Below are 17,299 nucleotides of genomic sequence, written 5' to 3'. Positions count from 1 at the left end.
CCCTGTGGAAATGTGGTGGGGACAAATCGCAGAGAGAGCAGGGGGGGCAAGGCTGGAGAGGAGTCGGTAGAAGACAGAAAGACCACCGACCAACCTGCGGTGATTGAGTGAGAGGCCCAAAGACTCAGCTTCATTGCGGGAGATGCCGATGATCTTAAATGCCCTGGTTTCGACAGCGTGAAGCCGAGAAAGGTGGGAGGCAGGAGCACCAGCCCAGAGGGGAGAGCAGTACTCCATCAGGCTACGGCAGTACTCCATCAGCAGTACTCCATCAACTTGCCATCTATTAGGTTGTCATCAAGTAACTTGCCATCAATTAGTTTGCCTTCATATAACTTGCCATCGATTAGTTTGCCATCATATAACTTGCCATCGATAAGTTTGCCATCATACAACTTGCCATCTATTAGTTTGCCATCAAGTAACTTGCCATCGATTACGTTGCCATCAAGACACTTGCCATCGATTAGTTTGCCATCAAGTAACTTGCCATCTATTAGGTTGCCATCAAGTAACTTGACATCGATTTGGTTGCCATAAAGTAACTTGCTAGAGATTAGTTTGCCATCAAGTAACTTGCCATCGATTAGTTTGCCATCAAGTAACTTGCCATCTATTAGTTTGCCATCAATAACCTGCCATCTATTAGGTTGCCAACAGGTAACTTGCGATCCGTTAGGTTGCCATCAAGTAACTTGCCATCTATTAGGTTGCCATCAATAACTTGCCATCTATTAGGTTGCCTTCAAATAGTAACTTGCCATCGATTAGTTTGCCATCAAGTAACTTGCCATCTATTAGTTTGCCATCAATAACTTGCCATCGATTAGTTTGCCATTAGGTAACTTGCCATCTATCAGTTTTCCATCAAGTAACTTGCCATCGATTAGTTTGCCATCAGGTGATTTGCCATCTATTAATTTGCCATCAAGTAACTTGCCATCTATTAGTTTGCCATCAAGTGACTTGCCATCTATTAGGTTGCCATCAATTAAGTTGCCATCGATGAGTTTACCATCAAGTAACTTGCCATCTATTAGGTTGCGGTCAAGTAACTTGCCATCTCTTAGGTCGCCGTCAAGTAACTTGCCATCTATTAGGTTGCCATCAATTAAGTTGCCATCGATGAGTTTACCATCAAGTAACTTGCCATCTATTAGGTTGCGGTCAAGTAACTTGCCATCTCTTAGGTTGCCGTCAAGTACCTTGCCATCTATTAGGTTGCCGTCAAGTAACTTGCCATCTATTAGGTTGCGCTCAAGTAACTTGCTATTGATTAGTTTGCCATCAAGTAACTTGCCATCGATTAGTTTGCCATCAAGTAACTTGCCATCTATTAGGTTGCCATCAAATAACTTGCCATCGATTAGGTTGCCATCAAGTAACTTGCCATCGATTAGTTTGCCATCAAGTAACTTGCCATCTATTAGTTTGCCATCAAGTAACTTGCCATCTATTAGGTTGCCATCAAGTAACTTGCCATCTCTTCGGTTGCCATCAATAACTTGCCATCTATTAGTTTGCCATCAGGTAACTTGCCATCTATTAGGTTGCCATCAAGTAACTTGCCATCTATTAGTTTGCCATCAGGTAACTTGCCATCTATTAGTTTGCCATCAGGTAACTTGCCATCTATTAGGTTGCCATCAAGTAACTTGCCATATTTTAGTTTGCCATCAGGAAACTTGCCATCTATTAGTTTGCCATCAAGTAACTTGCCATCGATTAGTTTGCCACCAGGTAACTTGCCATCTATTAGGTTGCCATCAAGTAACTTGCCATCTATTAGTTTGCCATCAGGTAACTTGCCATCTATTAGTTTGCCATCAAGTAACTTGCCATCTATTAGTTTGCCATCAAGTAACTTGCCATCTGTTAGTTTGCCATGATAGAACTTGCCATCTATGAGTTTGCCATCATTTAACTGCCATCGATTAGTTTGCCATCATATAACTTGCCATTTATTAGTTTGCCATCAGGTAACTTGCCATCTATTAGGTTACCATCAAGTAACTTGCCATCTATTAGGTTGCCATCAAGTAACTTGCCATCTATTAGGTTGTCATCAAGTAACTTGCCATCTATTAGGTTGCCATCAAGTAACTTGCCATCTATTAGGTTGTCATCAAGTAACTTGCCATCAATTAGTTTGCCTTCATATAACTTGCCATCGATTAGTTTGCCATCATATAACTTGCCATCGATAAGTTTGCCATCATACAACTTGCCATCTATTAGTTTGCCATCAAGTAACTTGCCATCGATTACGTTGCCATCAAGACACTTGCCATCGATTAGTTTGCCATCAAGTAACTTGCCATCTATTAGGTTGCCATCAAGTAACTTGACATCGATTTGGTTGCCATAAAGTAACTTGCTAGAGATTAGTTTGCCATCAAGTAACTTGCCATCGATTAGTTTGCCATCAAGTAACTTGCCATCTATTAGTTTGCCATCAATAACTTGCCATCTATTAGGTTGCCTTCAAATAGTAACTTGCCATCGATTAGTTTGCCATCAAGTAACTTGCCATCTATTAGTTTGCCATCAATAATTTGCCATCGATTAGTTTGCCATTAGGTAACTTGCCATCTATCAGTTTTCCATCAAGTAACTTGCCATCTATTAGTTTGCCATCAAGTAACTTGCCATCTATTAGTTTGCCATCAAGTGACTTGCCATCTATTAGGTTGCCATCAATTAAGTTGCCATCGATGAGTTTACCATCAAGTAACTTGCCATCTATTAGGTTGCGGTCAAGTAACTTGCCATCTCTTAGGTCGCCATCAAGTAACTTGCCATCTATTAGGTTGCCATCAATTAAGTTGCCATCGATGAGTTTACCATCAAGTACCTTGCCATCTATAAGTTTGCCGTCAAGTAACTTGTCATCGATTAGTTTGCCATCAGGTGATTTGCCATCTATTAGTTTGCCATCAAGTAACTTGCCATCGATTAGTTTGCCATCAGGTGATTTGCCATCAATTAGTTTGCCTTCATATAACTTGCCATCGATTAGTTTGCCATCATATAACTTGCCATCGATAAGTTTGCCATCATACAACTTGCCATCTATTAGTTTGCCATCATATAACTTGCCATCGATTACGTTGCCATCAAGACACTTGCCATCGATTAGTTTGCCATCAAGTAACTTGCCATCTATTAGTTTGCCATCAATAACTTGCCATCTATTAGGTTGCCATCAGGTAACTTGCGATCCGTTAGGTTGCCATCAAGTAACTTGCCATCTATTAGGTTGCCATCAATAACTTGCCATCTATTAGGTTGCCTTCAAATAGTAACTTGCCATCGATTAGTTTGCCATCAAGTAACTTGCCATCTATTAGTTTGCCATTAATAACTTGCCATCGATTAGTTTGCCATTAGGTAACTTGCCATCTATCAGTTTTCCATCAAGTAACTTGCCATCGATTAGTTTGCCATCAGGTGATTTGCCATCTATTAATTTGCCATCAAGTAACTTGCCATCTATTAGTTTGCCATCAAGTGGCTTGCCATCTATTAGGTTGCCATCAATTAAGTTGCCATCGATGAGTTTACCATCAAGTAACTTGCCATCTATTAGGTTGCGGTCAAGTAACTTGCCATCTCTTAGGTCGCCGTCAAGTAACTTGCCATCTATTAGGTTGCCATCAATTAAGTTGCCATCGATGAGTTTACCATCAAGTAACTTGCCATCTATTAGGTTGCGGTCAAGTACCTTGCCATCTATTAGGTTGCCGTCAAGTAACTTGCCATCTATTAGGTTGCGCTCAAGTAACTTGCTATTGATTAGTTTGCCATCAAGTAACTTGCCATCGATTAGTTTGCCATCAAGTAACTTGCCATCTATTAGGTTGCCATCAAATAACTTGCCATCGATTAGGTTGCCATCAAGTAACTTGCCATCGATTAGTTTGCCATCAAGTAACTTGCCATCTATTAGTTTGCCATCAAGTAACTTGCCATCTATTAGGTTGCCATCAAGTAACTTGCCATCGATTAGTTTGCCATCAAGTCACTCGCCATTGATTAGTTTGCCATGAAGTAACTTGCCATCTATTGGGTTGCCATCAAGTAACATGCTATCGATTAGTTTGCCATCAAGTAACTTGCCATCTATTAGCTTGCTGTCAAGTAACTTGCCATCTCTTCGGTTGCCATCAATAACTTGCCATCTATTAGTTTGCCATCAGGTAACTTGCCATCTATTAGTTTGCCATCAGGTAACTTGCCATCTATTAGGTTGCCATCAAGTAACTTGCCATATTTTAGTTTGCCATCAGGTAACTTGCCATCTATTAGTTTGCCATCAAGTAACTTGCCATCGATTAGTTTGCCACCAGGTAACTTGCCATCTATTAGGTTGCCATCAAGTAACTTGCCATCTATTAGTTTGCCATCAGGTAACTTGCCATCTATTAGTTTGCCATCAAGTAACTTGCCATCTATTAGTTTGCCATCAAGTAACTTGCCATCTGTTAGTTTGCCATGATAGAACTTGCCATCTATGAGTTTGCCATCATTTAACTGCCATCGATTAATTTGCCATCATATAACTTGCCATTTATTAGTTTGCCATCAGGTAACTTGCCATCTATTAGGTTACCATCAAGTAACTTGCCATCTATTAGGTTGCCATCAAGTAACTTGCCATCTATTAGGTTGTCATCAAGTAACTTGCCATCAATTAGTTTGCCTTCATATAACTTGCCATCGATTAGTTTGCCATCATATAACTTGCCATCGATAAGTTTGCCATCATACAACTTGCCATCTATTAGTTTGCCATCAAGTAACTTGCCATCGATTACGTTGCCATCAAGACACTTGCCATCGATTAGTTTGCCATCAAGTAACTTGCCATCTATTAGGTTGCCATCAAGTAACTTGACATCGATTTGGTTGCCATAAAGTAACTTGCTAGAGATTAGTTTGCCATCAAGTAACTTGCCATCGATTAGTTTGCCATCAAGTAACTTGCCATCTATTAGTTTGCCATCAATAACTTGCCATCTATTAGGTTGCCATCAGGTAACTTGCGATCTGTTAGGTTGCCATCAAGTAACTTGCCATCTATTAGGTTGCCATCAATAACTTGCCATCTATTAGGTTGCCTTCAAATAGTAACTTGCCATCGATTAGTTTGCCATCAAGTAACTTGCCATCTATTAGTTTGCCATCAATAATTTGCCATCGATTAGTTTGCCATTAGGTAACTTGCCATCTATCAGTTTTCCATCAAGTAACTTGCCATCAAGTAACTTGCCATCTATTAGTTTGCCATCAAGTGACTTGCCATCTATTAGTTTGCCATCAAGTGACTTGCCCTCTATTAGGTTGCCATCAATTAAGTTGCCATCGATGAGTTTACCATCAAGTAACTTGCCATCTATTAGGTTGCGGTCAAGTAACTTGCCATCTCTTAGGTCGCCGTCAAGTAACTTGCCATCTATTAGGTTGCCATCAAGTAACTTGCCATCTATTAGGTCGCCGTCAAGTAACTTGCCATCTATTAGGTCGCCGTCAAGTAACTTGCCATCTATTAGGTTGCCATCAATTAAGTTGCCATCGATGAGTTTACCATCAAGTACCTTGCCATCTATAAGTTTGCCGTCAAGTAACTTGCCATCGATTAGTTTGCCATCAGGTGATTTGCCATCTATTAGTTTGCCATCAAGTAACTTGCCATCGATTAGTTTGCCATCAGGTGATTTGCCATCTATTAGTTTGCGATCATGTAACTTGCCATCGATTCGTTTGCCATCAAGTAACTTGCCATCTATTAGTTTGCCCTCAAGTAACTTGCCATCTATTAGTTTGCGATCAAGTAACTTGCCATCGATTAGTTTGCCATCAGGTGATTTGCCATCTATTAGTTTGCCATCAAGTAACTTGCCATCTATTAGTTTGCCATCAGGTGATTTGCCATCTATTAGTTTGCCATCAAGTAACTTGCCATCTATTAGTTTGCCATCAAGTAACTTGCCATCGATTAGTTTGCCATCAGGTTATTTGCCATCTATTAGTTTGCGATCAGGTAACTTGCCATCTATTAGTTTGCGATCATGTAACTTGCCATCGATTCGTTTGCCATCAAGTAACTTGCCATCTATTAGTTTGCCCTCAAGTAACTTGCCATCTATTAGTTTGCGATCAAGTAACTTGCCATCTATTAGTTTGCCATCAGGTGATTTGCCATCTATTAGTTTGCCATCAAGTAACTTGCCATCGATTAGTTTGCCATCAGGTGATTTGCCATCTATTAGTTTGCCATCAAGTAACTTGCCATCTATTAGTTTGCCATCAGGTGATTTGCCATCTATTAGTTTGCCATCAAGTAACTTGCTATCTATTAGTTTGCCATCAAGTAACTTGCCATCGATTAGTTTGCCATCAGGTTATTTGCCATCTATTAGTTTGCGATCAGGTAACTTGCCATCTATTAGTTTGCCATCAAGTAACTTGCCATCTATTAGTTTGCGATCAAGTAACTTGCCATCTATTAGTTTGCCATCAGGTGATTTGCCATCTATTAGTTTGCCATCAAGTAACTTGCCATCTATTAGTTTGCCATCAGGTGATTTGCCATCTATTAGTTTGCCATCAAGTAACTTGCCATCTATTAGTTTGCCATCAAGTAACTTGCCATCGATTAGTTTGCCATCAGGTTATTTGCCATCTATTAGTTTGCGATCAGGTAACTTGCCATCTATTTTCTCGCCATCACGTCATTTGCCATCTTTCAGCGAATGTATGTCTGGGAGAAAAAGGAAAGAAAGTACTTTTACCAAATTCTATGTAAACAGAACAATTATCCATATTTCTCAGGTAACAGAGATAGACTGACGACGGAGGGTAAATAGCTGTCCATCTGCGGATCAAAATTTCGGTCTCCATGGTTATTTGGGAGATCACGTGATTATTGTGGCGAATCTGCTTCTTCAAATTCGTCAATAAGATCATTTTGGAGTTGATTCCGTTTCACTGGAATACCTCAAGCTCTGCACTCGTGTGTTATTGTGCATCCCGATCGTACTACTACTACTACTACTACTACTACTACTACTACTACTACTACTACTACTACTACTACTACTACTACTACTACTACTACTACTACTACTACTACTACTACTACTACTACTACTACTACTACTACTACTACTACTACTACTACTACCCTCGACCTTCCAGTCCCCTCCGGTTCGCCATGAACCGAGATCTCTCCGGTGAAGATCACAGAGCGAACCCCCCGGGATCCACGATTGGTTCCCATGGAGGAAACTCGCTCGTTCCTGGAGGTTCTCTCACAGACCGCGGGTCCAGGGTCGGTCCACCCGAGGATGAGGAGTCGGGACCCGGTACGTGCCGTTCTCTCCGCACCGTCACGTTCTGGTGGTTCCTGAAAGTTTAGTTTTAATGGATTGTTTTTGTTTCAGGTTTTATTGTGAAGGTGAAGGTGAAGTCCGAGTTTGTCGATGATTTGTTCCCTCAACATGAAGGTTTGAACCACAAATACGTTTTGTTGATGAAGTTTTATTTATTCTGATAACGTTAGAACCCAAGATAAACCTTTCTACCGTTTTGTGTTAAATGACATTTTGTGAACCGTTGCGTTAATCACCTTGGTGGACCAAAGCAAAGTGATGGAATTTTCAAAGTTCGCGCTCCCTCCACAATTTACTCTTTCAATCTGTTCTTGATTCAGGGGTCGGCACCCGATACTCAATCCGTTCCTGATTGAGGGGTCGGCACCCGATACTCAATCCGTTCCTGATTGAGGGGTCGGCACCCGATACTCAATCCGTTCCTGATTGAGGGGTCGGCATCCGATCCTCAATCCGTTTCTGATTCGGGGGTCGGCACCCGATCTCGATCCGTTCCTGATTGAGGGGTCGGCACCCGATACTAGATCTGTTCCTGATTGAGGGTTCGACACCCGATACTAGATCTGTTCCTGATTGAGGGGTCGGCACCCAATGCTCAATCCGTTCCTGATTGAGGGGTCGGCACCCGATGCTCAATCCGTTCCTGATTGAGGGGTCGGCACCCGATGCTCAATCCGTTCCTGATTGAGGGGTCGGCACCCGATGCTCGATCTGTTCCTGATTGAGGGGTCGGCACCCGATGCTCAATCCGTTCCTGATTGAGGGGTCGGCACCCGATACTAGATCTGTTCCTGATTGAGGGTTCGGCACCCGATACTAGATCTGTTCCTGATTGAGGGTTCGGCACCCGATACTAGATCTGTTCCTGATTCAGGGGTCGGCACCCGATACTCAATCTGTTCCTGATTGAGGGGTCGGCACCCGATACTCGATCTTTTCCTGATTCAGGGGTCGGCACCCGATGCTCGATCCATTCCTGATTGAGGGGTCGGCACCTGATACTCGATCCGTTCCTGATTGAGGGGTCGGCACCCGATACTCAATCCGTTCCTGATTGAGGGGTCGGCACCCGATACTCAATCCGTTCCTGATTGAGGGGTCGGCACCCGATACTCAATCCGTTCCTGATTGAGGGGTCGGCATCCGATCCTCAATCCGTTTCTGATTCGGGGGTCGGCACCCGATCTCGATCCGTTCCTGATTGAGGGGTCGGCACCCGATACTAGATCTGTTCCTGATTGAGGGTTCGACACCCAATACTAGATCTGTTCCTGATTGAGGGGTCGGCACCCGATGCTCAATCTGTTCCTGATTGAGGGGTCGGCACCCGATGCTCAATCCGTTCCTGATTGAGGGGTCGGCACCCGATTCTCAATCCGTTCCTGATTGAGGGGTCGGCACCCGATACTCGATCTGTTCCTGATTGAGGGGTCGGCACCCGATGCTCAATCCGTTCCTGATTGAGGGGTCGGCACCCGATACTAGATCTGTTCCTGATTGAGGGTTCGGCACCCGATACTAGATCTGTTCCTGATTGAGGGTTCGGCACCCGATACTAGATCTGTTCCTGATTCAGGGGTCGGCACCCGATACTCAATCTGTTCCTGATTGAGGGGTCGGCACCCGATACTCGATCTTTTCCTGATTCAGGGGTCGGCACCCGATACTCGATCCGTTCCTGATTGAGGGGTCGGCTCCCGATCCTCGATCCGTTCCTGATTGAGGGGTTGGCACCCAATTCTCGATCCGTTCCTGATTGAGGGGTCTGCACCCGATTCTCGATCCGTTCCTGATAGAGGGGTCTGCACCCGATTCTCGATCCGTTCCTGATTGAGGGGTCAGCTCCCGATCCTCGATCCATTCCTGATTGAGGGGTCAGCACCCGATCCTAGATCCGTTCCTGATTGAGCAGTCGGCACCCGATGCTCAATCCGTTCCTGATTGAGGGGTCGGCTCCCGATCCTCGATCCGTTCCTGATTGAGGGGTTGGCACCCAATTCTCGATCCGTTCCTGATTGAGGGGTCTGCACCCGATTCTCGATCCGTTCCTGATTGAGCAGTCGGCACCCGATACTCGATCCGTTCCTGATTGAGGGGTCGGTATCCGATCCTCAATCCGTTCCTGATTGAGGGGTCTGCACCCGATACTCGATCCGTTCCTGATTGAGGGGTCGGCACCCGATCTCGATCCGTTCCTGATTGAGGGGTCGGCACCCGATACTCAATCTGTTCCTGATTAAGGGGTCGGCACCCGATACTCGATCCGTTCCTGATTGAGGGGTCGGCACCCGATACTAGATCCGTTCCTGATTGAGGGTTCGGCACCCGATACTAGATCTGTTCCTGATTGAGGGGTCGGCACCCGAATACTCTATCCGTTCCTGATTGGGGGGTCAATACCCGATACTCGATCCGTTCCTGATTGAGGGGTCGGCACCCGATACTCAATCTGTTCCTGATTAAGGGGTCGGCACCCGATACTCAATCTGTTCCTGATTGAGGGGTCGGCACCCGATACTCAATCTGTTCCTGGTTGAGGGGTCGGCACCCGATCCTCGATCCGTTCCTGATTGAGGGGTCGGCACCCGATCTCGATCCGTTCCTGATTGAGGGGTCAGCACCCAATACTCGATCCGTTCCTGATTGAGGGGTCGGCACCCGATACTAGATCCGTTCCTGATTGAGGGTTCGGCACCCGATACTAGATCTGTTCCTGATTGAGGGGTCGGCACCCGAATACTCTATCCGTTCCTGATTGGGGGGTCAATACCCGATACTCGATCCGTTCCTGATTGGGGGGTCGGCACCCGATACTCCCGTTCCTGATTGAGGGGTCGGCACCCGATCCTCGATCTTTTCCCAGTTGAGGGGTTGCCACCCGATACTAGATCTGTTCCTGATTGAGGGGTCGGCACCCGATCCTCGATCTTTTCCCGGTTGAGGGGTCGGCACCCGATCCTCGATCTTTTCCCGGTTGAGGGGTCGGCACCCGATCCTCGATCCGTTCCAGGTTGAGGGGTCGGCGTCTGACCTTATTATGCAAGTGTTCACAAATGTGAGGTAAGTTGGAGGCAGAAACGAAGGAGAGCTGGGGTTGTGTTCCTTTAACAAGCAGCTTGTTATGTCTTGGCAAACGAGGCGTGTTTTTGTCAACCGCTTTGCCAGCCACTCGACAACCAATCAAGGGAGGTTTCTGTATCCATCATTTCCACCCCGTGCATCCTTTGTATCCATCATGTCCATCCTTTACATCCTCTGTATCCATCATTTCCACCCCGTGCATATTCTGTATCGTTTTAGCCCGATCTCTCAATGGTGAAGAATCACTGAAGAAAATTTGAAATTTCTCATCTGGATTCGAATCTTCACCAAAATCGAATCTATTCATCCTTGTCATACACTCAACCTGTCCACCAAGATTTGTACGGATCCGTCCGTAACATTTTGAGGTATCGTGTTATATATTGATTTTAGCCCTATCACTCAATGGTAAGCTTGATGTTGGCTTAACGGTGAAGATGGCTCGCTTAAGATGCTCGCTTAAGATCTTAGAGTCTTGAGTTCAATCACCACTTCAGCCATTAAATTAACACCACATGGGTTGATTCAGCCTGTCATCATTCTGAGATCAGCAAAATGAGTATCGGCTTACTGGTAACGGGCACTGCATCAGCAGCATCGCTACACCCCCAGAAAATTATGCAGCCAAGCAACCAGACTACATGCAAATAAATAAATAAATTTCCATTTAAGTTTTAAAGTATTTTAATTATTTGTTTTGACCTCTCTTGCTTTCCACGCAGATCGCTAAGTTTGTGCTGCAATTGGCGTTTACATTCTTTTCAGGAAGGAACTGCAGCTAATGCTGTGATTGGTGAGTCCAGGCAGCAAAATCAATGACAGAAAGAGAAATGTTAATATTGTTCCATTCCGATGCCAGGAGCTTAAATCATAAAAAGGAAGATCTTGAAGCTTAGGTAGTTAGAGAGGAGTACAGCAAGGCCTTATTTAATTATATAAGGGGCTCAAGAACAGGATAACATATTGAGGAATAGCACATGAAGATTGGTTTGGGATGAAAATGACTGCCAAGCTTATTAGGGTACCATTAGCTTTACAGACTGTGGTACCCTATTGTTTCTGTTCTGTTTCTTTGTATTGTTCTTCGGCCCTTTTTCGGCTTTTCTTTGCTCGATTATTTCTTCAAAAAGTTTTTTTTCTCAGCAATTGCTTGTCACCCAGAAGTTCATAGGAGAGCATTCCTTGTGCTTCGTCTTTGCTGTGTGTCAGGGTTCCCAGATGTATCAGGCCAAATCATTTTTTTAAAAGGTTGAGCCCGAAAGTGCTCGTGAACCACCTGGAAGGCCCTCACGTACCACAGGTTGGGAACCACTGAAATATCGGGATGTGTCATAAGACCGTGTTGCATGCTTGGAATAAGATCGCCCGTAGCGTCGTTACTCTTCTATGGTATTAATAATCATAAAGATGATAACATGACCCCCTTGGCGGCTCCTGTAGTTAGCGGGTGCTTCTCGTGGTACTAATTCATTTTGACTTGGTTTAGTCTAGATTCGTGTGTGGTATTGTTTTTGATTCATAAATGTTAATGAAAATTTAGTTTAAATGGATTGTTTTTGTTTCAGGTGTTATTGTGAAGGTGAAGGTGAAGTCCGAGTTTGTCGATGATTCCTTCCATCAACATGAAGGTTTGAACCACAATCTGCTTGTTAGTTATAGATGATGATTCATGTACATTGGTTGTGAAGTTCATTAATTTATTGAGAAAATTGTTGGACTTTCCTTCAGACCTTGTCAAACACCAAGATCATTACATCTGCCACGAAATATGGACGGAGGTTCTGTTTTCACCCCTGGTTATTTGTCTGTGAGCAGGAACTTTCAAAACTATTGATGGATTCAGATGAAATTTGGAGGACAGGTTAGATGTGTGATGATGATGAATTGATTCGATTTTGGTGAAGATCCGGATCCAGATATAATATAAGAATGTTTTAAGTGATTCTTCACCATAGAGAGATCGGCTTCCCCCTCCCCACCCTGCTTTCTAGCTCTCTCCTCATTCTACCCTCTCAATGCTTACCCCTCACCCCACTCCCTGAATGTTTCCTCCTCACCTCACCCTCTTAAACCTTCTCCCATACCCCTCACACTCAAACCACCTGCCGCACCCCTCACACACACAATCTTTCCCCTACACATTCAAATATTCCCCCATACCCCACACACTCAAACCTCCCCCTGCAAAGCCTTCTCCCCCACCCCCCCTCAATTGTGCACCATCCCAACACCTCCTCTAAATGGCAAATCCTCTCTTCTGGACTTGGTGATGAACTTTTCCACTAATGTCTTCTGCTCTTCCTCTTTCTACACTTCTTCCCACCCATGGTACAGTGAATCCTGTGGTGAGGCAGTTACTCTGAAACAACTTGCCTTCTCTTCCTGGAAGGCAAATCCGATCGAAGGCAAACTGCAATAATGGGTTCCATGGTGTTGCTGATTGGAAGTAAGCTGATTGGTCTGCAGTTGAGGGGATCAGATCAGTCCAACCTCAAGAATGAACTTTCAAACTTGCTTGTCTCCCTCTTTTAAAACCTGGTGGTGCCTTGTTAAGTTCCATTCCCCTTCCATCCCTTCCATCCCTTCCCTCACTTCAAATGGTACCACAGCTGACTCCGCTCGTGAGAAAACTGAATGCCTCAATTCTGTGTTTGCTTCCAAATCTTGTGTTCCCTACCCCTCACTCTCTGTACCCATCCTTCCCTGTCTTACCAAACTGCTCCTGCATTCTGTTTCTTTTGCACCTGAGAAGGTGGAGAAGGTTCTTTCAACCCTCAACTCTGCCACTGGATCGGAAGGCATCAGCTCACGTTTTCTAAAAACCTTCTCTGCTGCTCTTGCACATCCGCTCTCTGCCCCTTTTAGGCTATCATTTGTTCTCAGTCATCTTCCGTCTGCTTGGAAATCCACCAACATCACTGTACTATATAAAAAGGTGCAAAAACTGACCCCCTCAACTACAGACCTATCGGTTTCCTTTCAGTTATTGGTCAGGTTATGGAATCAATCATCGCATTTGATTTGAAATATTTCCTTTTCTCCAACAACATCATCTCAAATCACAAATTTGGATTCAGACCAGGTCACTCCACCTTGGACATGCTGTTTCTACTCCCCCAATAATGGATGGAGGCCCTCAATGTCAGACATGAGATCAGGGTTGTCTCACTGAACGTGTCCTGCTTTCGATACAGTGTGACATCCTGCCGTACTCTCCAAACTCCCTGCCTAAGGCATCCAAGCCAACTGCACACAATGCTTACTGACTTCCTCAACTCCCTTATCGATGGAAGGATTCCATTGAGTGCCACATCGTGTGGAACTCAATGGAATCCTTCCGTCTCCTCTCCCTGTCAAAGCTAGAGTGTCCAAGGCAGTGCTCTGGGCCCAGTCCTATTCCTGATCTTCATCAATCATCTATCTGACTGGAAAATTTCCTTTATTTATTTGCTGATGACTCCACCCTCTGCCATGACATCCCTCATCCTTCAGACAGGAAAGCTGCAGCCTCTTCACTCTCTTCAGACCTTGACACAATCACAAGCTGGTAATGGAGTACTGCTCTCCCACTCCCACCCGGGCTGGCTCTCCTGCCTCACATCTTGCTGAGCTTGATGGCATGGAAACCAAGGCCTTAAAGATTATTGGAATCTCTGTGATAAAGCTGAGTCTATGAGAGTATCACTTCACCATCACAGACAGGTTGGTGGTCTCTCTGTCTTCCACCACCTTGCTGGTCCTCCCTCCACCCCTCCCAAATCCCTCCTCCATCCAATTTTCCCTCCTTGGAGTTTCCTTCTTTGTCCATCTTGTCCACCCCCATTCATGCAATTTGCACGTCCTCTATTTCTTTGTTACGTCCTGATCCATTCTGTGTTTTAGCCCTTCCACGAGGCTCAACTATGTATGTGTACAAAAAACAACTTTTGTTTCAGAGTTAAAATTTTGAAAAAATTTAAAAAAGAGCAGATTGAGGGTGAGACGTTATTGGTTGCTTTATAATTCTCTCCCCGCTGTGTGGTTAGAGATTTTATTTTATTTTATTTTATTTCGTTTTTTTGTTCTCGGTTTGATTGTTTATCCCTTTTTCCTGTAATGAACCAATGTCGCATTGTTTGCAGGTGGAGCTCATCTCGTGAAGACAGAAAATTTCCAAACTAACTTTCTTCAGACTTCCCAGGATGCATTAAGCAATGAGGGTGTAAAGCAGGAACCCTGTGATTCTCCTTCCATGGAGTCCAGCAATGCTACTCAGATGCTTACAGGTAAGCATAGCCATGCACAGAACACATGTACGACAACAACTTTTACTTCTTTAACCACCCCAATTATTGCCACATTCTTGTGTGGTGGCCAGGAAAAGTTTTGGTCCAAGGTCTTCACAGAGTTGCTGGCCAGGCCAGGCTTTAATCTGAAAGTGGCAAACTTTCAGAATAAACATCTTGTCTCGAACATTACAGTCACAACAAATGATTTATTCCATATCCAAACACAGACACACAAGCGTTAATGTCGCAATCCCATTCACCGAGCTGTCGAGACACGAGTGGAGTATTTTTGGCACAAATCTTCCTACATCTATGCAAAGTGTTCGGGGCAATACTTCCTGCCTTTGTGCAAACTCACTATTTTGTATGCAAAACCATTATTGTTTGGTGCTTTGAAACATGAAAATTATTCTCTATGTCCCTCACCCACCTCCGCATGTACCTTGTTTTTAAAAGATAGAATAAAAAAAAAAGAAAGAAAAAACAGAAACATTAAATACTTTTCTTCTCTTCCGATTACTTCTTCGCAGCTGGACAAGATATTGTTGTGGATTTCCGCCCGCCGGCGTGCGAACGACCGCGTTTAACCAATAGCGACCGCTTCGCCCACCGGACGGACAATCCAGTCGCGGCTTTCCGGATCAACGCCGGAAACCAGCCACGGGTGTGTTTTTAAGCACACCACAGCCTAGTCAATATTCTACCCGCGCGCGACAGGGTCAATCGCCGAATTGTCGATATACCTAATTAATTGCGCAGGCAGACTACCGAGAGACTGTACCTCAACGGGGCCGCTTGGAAACGAGCCGCTTAAGCAGCTCGCTTAGTTTTGGGATAACCGAGCGGGGTATTATCGCGCAGCCCCGTTGGACCCGATCACTTTATCGGCTATTTAAAAACCAACTATTGTTCCGAACTCAATATGGCAGTTCAATGCAGGAAAAGGATGCGACGAACGGGTTAACATTTAAACAAGCACATTTATTTACAAAGCACACGTAAACAGTGATGCAATTATGCAGGTATGCAATTATGCAAGGCCGAACACGCACGCAAGTATACAACCAACAAAAGCAATGCAAAAGAGCTACTACCGTCTATCTATTATGTACACACTTAACAGTTCTACTTGAAGACATGGCGCCACAACGTTCATTCAAAAGCAAGGAAAAACCCCAGGACAGACTAGGTGTAGACTGGACCTCTTGGGTCTTTATTTCACGGAGCTGTGATGACCGCAGAGGCTCCGCGAGGCCGCGCTAGTTACCTTCACCTCGCTGGGGCGACCCGCGACGTCCCATCCTCACGGCAGCTGTCGTGACCGCGGTCCGGCCCAGGCCTCGTCTGACGGCCTGGTGATTCGGGCCCAACCGGCAACGCCTCAGAGGAACGAACGGGTCTTATGCTCTTTCAGAGTTGATGCTCTCTTTAAGAGCCCGTCCGTCCCTCAGCGCTGCTCGGACTGTCCCGAAGCCCGATCACCTCGGACCATTCGATGCTGGCTGGCAAGTGGTGGTGGAGGCAGGGCTGATAGGCAGAGTGGTGGTGGAGGCATGGCTGATGGGCGGAGTGGTGGTGGAGGCACGGCTGATAGGCGGAGTGGTGGTGGAGGCACAGCTGATATGCAGAGTGATGGTGGAGGCATGGCTGATAGGTAGAGTGGTGGTGGAGGCACGGCTGATAGGCAGAGTGAATGTGGAGTCACAGCTGATGGGTAGAGTGGTGGAGGCACGGCTGATGGGTAGAGTGGTGGTGGAGTCACGGCTGATAGGTAGAGTGGTGGTGGAGTCACGGCTGATAGGTAGAGTTGTGGTGGAGGGACGCTGATAGGTTCGAGTGGTGGTGGAGGCACGGTTGATGGGTAGCATGGTGGTTGTGACATGGCTGATAGGTCGAGTAGTTATGACACGGCTGATAGGTCACAGTTTTACGTAATTTCTTGGCATGCAGAGGTGCATTTGCTGATTAAGATGGATGTTTGACAGGCATCTCAATGCTATTATCAATAAGTGATGTTTTTCAGGGATGCAGACCTACAATGATACGTCAGTAAGTAGCCCGACAGATGTTGTTCAGACAGTCACGTGATCATACGTAGTGAGGGGCGAGATATTTTGAGGGGGTGTTACATGGTGGTGTTACATGGTGCTTTGAATTATGCAGCGTGAGCGTTTTTTAATGATGCAGCGAGAGGTGATTTTAATTTTTTTGTTTTGAACTGATATGTTTTCAATAATGTGACCGTGAACTATTATGCAATACACAGCAGAAGGTGTATTTAATTATACATCAGGACTCCAGGAGGACTTTTGAATTGCTCAGCAAGGTGTTTTGAATTTTGCAATGGGACAACAGCTGAACTTTTAAAATTACGCAGCGGGAATGGTTTTAAATACCGTTATAGGCATTCTAGCGAGATCATAAAACATTTTTTTGCCATTGTACGAAATATGGTACCAATTAGAGCCTCTCTAGCGTAAAACGTAAAATGGACAGCATTATTGCGAGGGATGCCTGCACATTTTATTTTCGGGATTTACTCAACAATTCATTATC

The 17,299-nt window shown here is 44.8% G+C and overlaps 1 protein-coding gene across 1 annotated transcript in view; it reads left to right on the top strand.

The window, feature by feature from the left end:
• Nucleotides 1-6,961: 6,961 nt before the first annotated feature.
• Nucleotides 6,962-17,299, top strand: part of LOC147009082 (uncharacterized) — a 66,872-nt gene continuing 56,534 nt past the window's right edge. The window contains exons 1-4 of the mRNA XM_085862977.1: nucleotides 6,962-7,367; nucleotides 7,446-7,508; nucleotides 12,041-12,103; nucleotides 14,597-14,740. Coding sequence (XP_085719103.1) covers nucleotides 7,217-7,367; nucleotides 7,446-7,508; nucleotides 12,041-12,103; nucleotides 14,597-14,740 — 421 coding nt within the window. The 5' untranslated portion in view covers nucleotides 6,962-7,216. The remainder of the gene's footprint in view (nucleotides 7,368-7,445; nucleotides 7,509-12,040; nucleotides 12,104-14,596; nucleotides 14,741-17,299) is intronic.

Source organism: Eptatretus burgeri, chromosome 17 (assembly GCF_056783735.1).
Source record: "Eptatretus burgeri isolate ZD-2024b chromosome 17, Ebu_testis_v1, whole genome shotgun sequence".
NCBI lineage: Eukaryota > Metazoa > Chordata > Myxini > Myxiniformes > Myxinidae > Eptatretus > Eptatretus burgeri.
Note: the sequence above shows the minus strand (reverse complement) of the source record. Positions and strands in the feature narration are given on the sequence as shown.